At 50.5% G+C, this 10,325-nt stretch overlaps 1 protein-coding gene across 1 annotated transcript in view; it reads right to left on the reverse strand.

Annotated features, from left to right (window-relative positions):
* The window catches only part of Rhpn2 (rhophilin Rho GTPase binding protein 2), a 61,605-nt gene extending 51,569 nt beyond the window's left edge, over positions 1-10,036 (reverse strand). The window contains exon 1 of the mRNA XM_027430284.2: positions 9,968-10,036. Within this exon, the coding sequence (XP_027286085.1) occupies positions 9,968-10,036 (69 nt within the window). The remainder of the gene's footprint in view (positions 1-9,967) is intronic.
* Positions 10,037-10,325: the final 289 nt, after the last annotated feature.

Consider the following 10,325-nt stretch of genomic DNA (forward strand, 5'->3'; position numbering starts at 1 on the left):
ATAACAAACAGACTTGCAGAGAAGCGAGTGCTCTACTTAGTTTGGACATTTCAGTTACGCTTTTTTTGTTTGTTGTTTTGAGACAGGGTTTCTCTGTGTAACAGCTCTAGCTGTTCCTGGAACTTGCTTTATAGACCAGGCTGGCCGATTTACCTGCCTCTGCCTCCCAAGTGCTGGGATTTTGTACACCACCATTATGTTACTCTCAAAACATGAAGGGAGGAACTGGAGAAAATGCTCCGTGGTTAAGAGGGTTTGCTGCTCTTGAAAAAAGACCAAGTTTGGTTCCAGCACACACATGCGCGCGCGCGCACACACACACACACACACACACACACACACACACACACACACACACACACGCACAGAGAGAGAGAGAGAGAGAGAGAGAGAGAGAGAGAGAGAGAGAGAGGAAAAGCAGGTTCTGACAGGATGTTCAATCTCATTGCTAGCTTTAGGACCACTTCCTAGGTTTCAGACCCCTACACCAATGCATGGATGCCGGAATGGAGCTTCAGCTGATCCTTCGTGTCCCTGAGCTGGAAGACGGCTACAGCTGCAGAGCCGCAGCGCGGTGCTCAGGCAGCTCACTTGTGGCTGAAGGCTGCCCGGCTTCCCCTCACCCTGTTCGGGTGGGACACTCTTCACCTCAGAGCCAGGGATGGCTAGGGAGATACATCCCTGTTCTCCCTCCCCTTCCCAAGAGGGAGAACATGTGACTCATGCCTGGATAACTCAAAAATCAAGTCCCTGGAACTAAGGCAGGATCAGGGAAAAGTACAGGAGTAGGGAATGTCCGTCAATCAGAGCTTATCAACTAGAGGCGGTTGCTGGGTGTGGCAGTGCACACCTACAGTCCCAGTGACTTCAGAGGCAGGAGTCACAATGCTCTCTTACATACCGAGACCGTATCTCAGGGGGGGGGGCGGGGGTTAAGCTGCAGTAGGAGAATGTTTCCCTAGAAATGGAACCTTATAGAGGGAACAGACTAGAAAACTTTTTTTTCCCCAAGACAAGGGTTTCTCTGTGTAGCCCTGGCTGTCCTGGAGCTCACTCTGTAGACCAGGCTGGCCTTGAATCCACAGAGATCCGCCTGTCTCTGGGATTAAAGGCATGCACCCTCACAGTCGGGCAACCAGAAGAAAACTTTTGTGACAGCATTTGAACCCTTGATCAAGCCAGACCTGAAGCCATCGCTCTGGATTTCTCGGTTACAGGAGCCAGTTCGCTACCTTCTTTGCCTACGCTACTTTTAAACTGAAGTTTAATTTCCGCAGTATAAAACACACAAATCTTAAGTGCAGAATTCAATGCATTTGGACAACAGATATGCTTGTCAAAACCCCAAAATATTTCATCATCCCAGATACTTGGATTTCTTTTCTTTTTCTTTTTTCTTTTTTCTTTTTTCTTTTTGGTTTTAGGAGACAGGGTTTCTCTGTGTAGCTTTGGAGGCTGTCCTGGCACTTGCTCTGGAGACCAGGCTGGCCTCGAACTCACAGAGATCAGCCTGCCTCTGCCTCCCGAGTGCTGGGATAAAAGGTGTGCACCACCAACACCTGGTGCACTTGCATTTCTTTTCAAAAATTTTTCATTACATTTTAGTGTGTGTGTGTGTGTGTGTGTGTGTGTGTGTGTGTGTATGTGCTCACTTGAGTGAGATCACATGAAATATATATATATATATATATATATATATATATGCATACACACACACACACACACACACACACGTATCATAGCACTTGTGTGGAGGTCAGAGAACAACTTTTGGGAGTCATTTTCTCCTTCCATCTCGTGGATCCCAGAGGTTAAACACAGTTCCTCCTCACGCGTGGCAGTCTTTGGTAGCTGAGCCATCTCATAGGCCTAACGTTCTGATCTTTATCGCCTTACACTTCTGTGTGTCCTCAATCTACATAAATAGAATCAATACCTATCTTTATTTTGCCCGACAACGTGTCTTGAGATTTTTTCCCATGATGCTCCATTCACCAGTGCTTGTTACTTTCTTACTGCTGAGTGATAGGATACCACAACAGGATACCATGTGTGATGACACACACGGGGGGGGGGGGGGCAGCACTCAGGAGGGTGAGGCAGGAGTGTCAGGAGTTCAAAGCTAGGCTGGGCTACCTAGCAAGACCAGTCTTTAAATAAATAAATAAATATTGAAGAACTACCCTGTGGTGTATTCGATATCTTTTCAAACAACTCCCACAGGTTGTTCAGCTGTAAAACTGTTTTACAGCCATGCCTAAGGAAAAACTGGAGACGTTTAATTTGGAAGACATGAGTGACTCTAGATAAAGCCCGTACTTATACAAGTTCAGGTGATTTCAGGGCAAAGTGCAAGTTTGAGACAGTTGGCAGTTGAGAGTGACAGACAGGGTGGACCTGGACCCCCGTCCTGGGCCACACAGGCAGGTGTGTTTCTCCAGTAAGGATATTTTTCTCTGCCTTTCTGGCTCCTTCCTGCTTGCACAATCCCTTACTCAACCACCAAAATCTGGAAAACAAGAATTGTTTGTTACTGACTTTGCCAGAGCTGTCAGCCAGAAAGTACGGAAATAGCAAGCCATACCCTGCAATACACACACAGCTCATTTCACTTTTCGCCACGCTGGAGACTGGAGGGAGGGAGTTGAGATTTCTATGCCTAAAATAAGCAGATGAACAAATGGTGCAGGCCTGTGATGTCCCCATTTGGAAGATTAAGGCCAGAATACCTTGAGTTTGAGGCCAGCCTGGGCTACACATCAAGATCTTGATAATACAAAATTAAAACACTATTTGATTCTACCAGCAGCGTCTTATGGGGCTGGAGAGATGGCGAAATGGTTAAGAGCACCAGTTGCTCTTCCGGAGGCCCAGGGTTTGATTCCCAGCACCCACCGGTTAAGAGCACCGGCTGCTCTTCCAGAGGTCCTGAGTTCAGTTCCCAGCACCCACATGGTGGCTCACAGCCATCCGTTATGAGATCTGGTGCCCTCTTCTGGTGTGCAGATAGACATGGAAGCAGAATGTTGTATACATAATAAATACAATCTTAAAAAAAAATAAAAAAATAAGCCTGGCATTGGTGGCACACGCCTTTAATCCCAGTACTCGGGAGGCAGAGGCAGGCAGATCTCTGTGAGCTTGAGGCCAGCCTGGTCTCCAGAGTGAGTGCCAGGATAGGCTCCAAAGCTACACAGAGAAACCCTGTCTTAAAAAACAAAAAAACAAAAAAAAAAGATTAAAAAAATAAAAAATAAAAACAATAAAGGTTAAACATATTTAAAAATAGCCCTCTTACCCTTCTAGGATATCCACTAGGTGGAGGCCCAGTTGCCTCCCTCCCAACATCCCAATCCATTCTCAGGGGAGTCATTCCCAGAAGAATCAAGACTTTATTAAAGTAGAGACTCCTTCCAGTGAGCTCCACAGCCCACATCAACGCTACTGCACGGCAACCATACAATCACTAAAACATCCACGAGTGAACTGTATTTCCAGAAGTAACCTATGGCCCACTTATTCTAACCCATGAGACTGTCACACCATAGGAACAGTCCTTATCCAGACAGTACGGCTGTGGGGTGGGGACGGGGGCTGGCATTTGTGTTTGACCTTGAACCTGTACATTGCTGTGATTGCCGTCTTTATGACAACTTATGGCACCGTGAAATGCAAACAGTACCAAAGAAAAACAAGCCACCTCTGAAGTTGTTTGGGTCCCTCTATTCTCTCATCAGCAAATGGAAACCTGGGAGTTTTCCAAAGCCTTAGGGGCCGCATGAACCACACGGTTCACCACCTTCTCTCTGTCTCTGGCGCTCGCTCGGCAGACAGCGCTGCTGCCCATGCCGGCCCCCAGCTCCCGTGGCCGGGATGCACCTGGACGCCTCTGTTCTTTGTGGCCACTTCCAATGAGCCTTTGTGTCAGGAGACATTGCACCTGAGCCACAGAAGGAAGTGTTAGCTGGAGCCCAGATGCATCAGGTGGTGTCTTGGCAACCGTCCAAACAGCCCCAGGAAACAAGGGACATTTACAGTGTTACAGCTCATCACATTGACTCTCTCTCTCCTCTGAGTCACCTGGAAACTCTGCTTCTGCCAGGGGACTCCTCCTGGCCACAATGCCACAGCAGAGAGCCAGCAGGTCTCTGGGTTGTTGGTTTTCACTCCTGCAAGCTGGGGCCCTCGTGAAGGCCATGGTCAGCCTGCAGTCAGCCTGGCCGTTAGACTCATCTAAACAGTGGGGGACCACAGGGCTGGGGACAGGACTCAGCAGTTAGGAGCACTGACCACCCTTCCAGAGGACCAGGGTTCCATTCCTAGCACTCACGTGGCACCTGACAGCTGTTTTGTAACTCCAGTTCCTGGGGAACTCAACACCCTCACCCAGACACCAATGCACATAAAATAAAAATAAGTTAGAAAAAAAAAAAAAAAAAAAAAAAAGAGCGGGTGGACCCTTGGCTGTTAAGGGGTTTGTACCTTTCTCTGTGTTTCGTTTGTTTTTCAGTGCTGGGGACCAGACCCAGGGCCTTGCCCTTGCTAAGCAATTACTCTAGCCCTGAGGAGTGAGGAATAGGATCAGCAAATATAGACACCCTATTTGTCCCTCCCTCCTCCCCACCCGGGAAAAGACAATGGTTCCCGAGGCTGGGGACAATATCATTAGCCCCTAAGACTGGAGCTGGGGATCCACTGTGATCCATAAAGTCAAGCTGAGGCAGGAGGATCAAAGTTCAAAGGCCGCCTGAGATACAGAGTGGAAAGCCAGCCTGGGAAACTTAGGGAGATCCTGCCTTAAAATAATGAGTAAACAGGAGACAGAGAGACAGAGTGTGGGTGAACAACACCAGACGCCCCGGGTCAGGTCCCCAGCAATCCATCATGAAATAGAGTCCCCCCAGGCCACAGGTGACACGGGAGCCTCTCCTATGATCCCCTGGTGCAGAGGAAGAAGAGAAGAGTCTGGGTTTAAAAAGGAAAGAGTCCAGCCTGGTGGCCCATGCCTTTAGTCCCAATGCTCAGGAGACAGAGGCAGGCAAAGCTCGAAGCCAGCCTGGTCTACATAGTGAATTCCAGAACAGCCAGGGCTATAAAAATGAGATCCTGTCTCAATTTTTTTTTTTTCTCATAAAGTTAGAAGACAAAGAAGGACTTCTCCTTCCTTCCCAACGGAGCCTCCAGGAAGCTCAGAGAGTAAACAGCGGTCATAAACCAGGACACAGCGGACCTTGGGGCCCTGTCCAGCCAGCAGGTTTAGAGAACAAACAATCAAAGGCTTCTACAGCTCTAAGTAAAAACAATGAAGCTAAATTCACTTGGAGACACTGTTCCCTGGGGAAGAGGAGGTGGAGAGAGATAGCAAGTGACAAAGCCTCACTGTCTGTCAACCTCCCGAGCACAGGGCTGACACCTCCCACTCTGAGCCTCCCTAAAGTGGAAGGAAAGGGTTTTTGTATTTTTTCCTCCCAGCTGAAACAGGTTTTCTGGGGGATTTTAGGATTACAGCCCCTGGGGAGGAGGCCCCAGAAGGGGGTTTGCTATCAGCACGCAGCTCTGCAGTTAACAGGTCTAAACACACTCTTTTTGAAGCCTTTTTGAATGAGAATAAAAACCTAGGGGAAGGGGGGCAGCAAGTGGACCGACCCTTCTCTTAAGAAGGAAGAACTTTAAATATATAGACAGAAATAACCCAGACAAGGAAGAGTAATCTTATAAAATTACGGTTTAAGGTAAGCATCATAAAAGTAAAAAGGAAAAAAAAAACAAAAAACAAAAAAACGCCCAGTGAGAAGCCAGAGAAAGACAGGACTCAGTGACAGTCTAGAAATTTCTCTTGCCTATTCTTTTCAGAAATGCCTCCAAGTTATCTGAGAGACCCATAGGACAGAGTTTGTCCTGAGATGTCCTGGCCCAGGGATAACCTGTGTCCTCAAGCTATGTACCATCAAGTCTCCCACAATCCTCCCAAAAATCCCTGCTATTTTGCACACTTTGGATCTACAACCAACCAACTTGTGTAGGGACTTGTGGGCAATTAGGTTTCCTTTTGTGTGTGAGTCACATACAACACAGCTGACTACGGCCAACGAGCCACCCCATGGCTCACTGGGAACACCAAAAAGCCTCATTCCTTTTCAAGCATGGCCTGAACTTTGCAGACAAAGCCTCAGCTCCCAGCCGGGCTTGGCACCCCAGGAAATGAGGCCTGACTGAAACAGCAGGGCCTGGGAGTTGGAGCTGTCCCAGGGAGGCAGAGCCCAGGCCCAACTCTCTCAAGGTTTATTCCCCAGGGGACAGGAGAGTGGGGGAATCAGTCCAGTCTGTTCCCAACTGTGGGTCAAGCCACAGGTACAGCCTTCCATAGTGAAGAGAGCAGACTAGCATTTGAAAGCTGAGAGGAAGGGATGACAAAGAACTGATAAAAATTAAGTTTGTCTTGGGGAGATAAGGACCCAATCCTTCCTGTACGTACGTGGGTGGAGGAGGCTGACCTGAGGGCATTTCCAGTTTTGGGGTGTCCATTAGCCCACCCTCACAACATTTCCAGACCTCACCTCCCTCCGGTCAGCCAGAAGTGTTTTCTCCATTTACCCATTCTCCACCCTGGACATCCTCACTTCCACCTTTTGGTTACTTTGTATTTTGAGACAGGGTTTTTACTGTTAGTCCGAGGCGAGGCGGCCTGGAACTCATTGTGTATAGAGACCAGCCTGGCTGCTTCCTGAAGACTGGGATCTCAGGTGTATGCTATCACAGTTCCAGGCGTTTTTTTTGTTTGGTTTTTGTCTGGTGAGCCAGTGATCAAGGTTTATCTTAGAAAGCAAAACGCAGTCCACCCTCCAGAAGGAGGGGCCTGCAAAGCCTAGGGGCAGCAAATTTGCTCTGTGTTCCTATGTTATTTCACTACTTCGTTCTCTTAAAGTGTTTTAGGAGGCTGCCATAGAATACCAACCAAACAGGAGCAAGCCCTGGAGGCTGCAAATACAAAAACAAAAATCTGAGGAAGACTCTAACAGGTTGAGGAAGTCCATACCTGTAACCAAGCACTTGGGAGGTAAGAACAGGAGGATAGTGAATTCAAACTCTCTCTCTCAGAAAATAAAAATAGAAAATAAAACAACAACAAAAAACTAACCAGGAAAAAGAAAAACAAAAATAAGTCTGCAGACTTGCCTGCCCTTTCTAAAACAAGCATTTGAGAATAGGGATTGTAGCTCAGAGGTAAAGTATTTGTGAGAGATACACAAGCCCCCCTCCCCTTTTCCATCCCCAGCACCATAAAAATCTTTTTAAAAATATACATTGAGAGCTGGGCAGTGATGATGCGCACCTTTGATCCCAGCACTCGGAGGCAGAGGCAGGAGGATCGCTGTGAATTCAAGGCCAGCCTGGTCTACAGAGCGAGTGCCAGGACAGCTGTGTAGAGAGACCTTGTCTGGAAAAACCACACATACAAGGTCAACCTGGACAATATGAGACCACACACACACACACACACACACACACACACACACACACACACACACACACACGTGAGTACACTGCCTTCTGCCTGCTTTCCTTAGCCTCCCTCCAGCAACCCAGCCACACTGGCTTTGGTTCCCACCCTCCGATGACTTAGTTTCTGCTATTCCCTTGAAGGGATAATCTAGACTTGCCCATCACTCTTTAGGCTTCTCCACCTTGGCTGTCTGCTAAAAAGACTTAACCTTTCTCAGCCTCCTCCACACCGCCACCCTGGCAGCTGTCTTGTCTTCTGTCTCCCTCCCTATTCCTTCCCATTAGCCAGATAGCTCTGTCCCAGGCTTCTTTACTCCGCCATATCCAAAATGTCTATTACTTGGGTGACTCCCAAAATGGTATCTCCAGTCCGAAGCTGGCAGACTGCCAGGTCCCATTCATCATCCCAACCTCCCCAGCCAGCATCCCTGCTAGCCCAGCTTCCAGTCTGGAGGCATGTCCGAGTTAGGGACATAAGCTGGTGGGAAGGATAGATGGATGGATAGATAGATAGATAGATAGATAGATAGACCGACAGACAGACAGACAAGCAAGACTATATTGCTAGTGCTTTCTCCATCCATTTATTTTCACAATGCTGGGAATGGAACCCAGGACCACCTGCTTATTTGGCAAGTGTCCCAGCATTGAGCCACATCCCCAACTGGACATAATTTCACACTGGCTAAAGCCATCAGTAGTCTGTATCAGAGCAGAGAAACTGCACCTAAGAAACACACAGGGATCTAGAGAGACAGGGTTCCGTGGTTAGGAGTGCTTGCTGCTCTTGCAGAGGGCCTGAGTTTGGTTCCTAGCATCCATGTTAAGTGGATATTCGCAATGACCTGTAATTCCAGTCCTAAGGGTATTCAGTGGCCTCCTCCAAGGCACAGGCTCACACACACACACTTAAATCTTAAGAAAAAAAAAAAAAAAAACAACAAAACCTAGGTTCCGAACCTTTCTCTTCCCCACCCATGTCCTCCCCTAAGACTGCCTGGAAGGGTACCACAAGGAGAACCAGTCCTGCAGGGTATGCGTGTCCACTGACTTCCCCTGCCATCCTCCCCGCCAGAAGCTGCCACAGGTCCGCCAAACCATCTGTTCAGAAGACAAACAATCTAGCAAGAACTGAGGTCCCAGAGAGAGGTAACAACTTTTTCGGAGGCTGTAAAGCAATTTTGTGGGGGTGGCAGTCAGTCAGGCCCTGGGGCCTTAGGTTGGACATCTTGGGATTCCCAGGCCAAGCAACCTCCTGCAATTCTGGCCTGTGATCCTCTGGCCCAAAGGCCACACATAATTAGAAGTTATAATCCTGTAATTCCGTGATGACATCTTTCAACTTAAATATACTTTAAAACCCTTTCGAGATGCCAAAAGCAACTTAAAAAAACTGCCCACTGTCCCCACCTGTCTCCATATTCCCCTCCTTCATTCGTGAGCAAGATCCCTAAGCCGGCAGCTGCCAAGCCCATTTGCGAAGTGGCGTTTGAACAATTAAGGATTGATTGCTCTGTGGGAAGCAGGGTTTCACTTCCCTATTCATGATCACTCGCTGTGCCTTCGATGGTATCAGTGAGAAAAATATCTACGACAATCTCTCAACCCACCAGGTGATCCTTGGCCAAACTCCAAGGGCTATTTTTAGACTCACTAGGGACCTGAAACGAAGGTGAGCTTGTCACTGTGATTCGAACCTCCCAAGCGTCTTTGCAAGCCAGTTCCCACCGCCTGTTGAGCGTGTCAGCGCCGCGGTGGGAGCCTGCTGGGGTGGCTTTTGAGGAACTGAGCTCCAGGGCGAAAGGCAGCCGGGTAAGTTGCCCAGGAGAGGCAGGACGTGCCAAGCGCGCAGAGCCCAGTCTCTTCTCCCGCTCGGTCTCTCGGACAACCAAATAGAGATAAATCCTCTTTGGAGAAGGGGCGAGACTGCCATTCTCTGGCCCTCTTAGGCGACCCAAGACAAACGAGGGAGGCGCGCTCCAAGTCCCCTGGCCGCACAGCAGCAACCAACCCTCCCTTAGCTACTAAGAAGTCCAAGAGGGAGACTGCTCAAAGTGTTTGGGAGGCAAAAGAGCAAAACGCTCCGTGCGCGCTGAGCGCTCGGGTGGAGGAATCTGGGCTCCGGTCGCAGCGCGAGGGGACCGAGCTCGCCAGCGTGGCCAGGGGCTGCGGGCCCTTTCCCCACGGGCGCGGGCAGGCTGGCAGGGCCACCCGGATCCCCTCTCTAGGCTCCTACCTGCGCGCCGCTCGCCCGCGCGGTCGCCCGCGCACCTGTGCGCCCCAGCCCGGCTGCAACCTGCTCGGGGCGCCCGGCCCCACCCGGTCCCCTGTCGCCCTCCTCCCTGCTCCGCTGCGAGGCCCGCACCAGCCCCGCGCGTCCCCTCCCCCCTGGGGACCCGGCCGACCCCCGCCGCGAGCCTGCCCTGTGTGCGAGCGCGGCGGGGTGAGCGGGCTCGCCACCCACCTTCCGAAAGTAGTCATCGCTCTCCTTCTCCAGCCGCTGGGGGGCCGCGGGTAGCAGCGCGTCGGTCATGCTGGCGGCGCGGGAGCCCAGGGTGAACTGAGGTGCAGTGGTCACCGAGGGCCCCAGAAGGCGCCGGGACCCGCCCCCGCCCCACCCGCCCGCCCCGCCGGGCTCGCGGCTGCACTGAAGCCCCGCCCAAGCCCCGGAGCGCCAGATTTCTGGAGCCCCGCCCCCCCCCCGAGAGAGGCCGAGCCATAGGCGGATCCCGAGCTCCGGACCTCCACGCCACCCCGCGAATGCCGCAGAGCGAGCCACGCCCCTCATCTTTGGAGCCACGCCCCCATCTCATCTAGGCCCA

The sequence above is a fragment of the Cricetulus griseus genome, chromosome 9 (assembly GCF_003668045.3).
Source record: "Cricetulus griseus strain 17A/GY chromosome 9, alternate assembly CriGri-PICRH-1.0, whole genome shotgun sequence".
Lineage (NCBI taxonomy): Eukaryota > Metazoa > Chordata > Mammalia > Rodentia > Cricetidae > Cricetulus > Cricetulus griseus.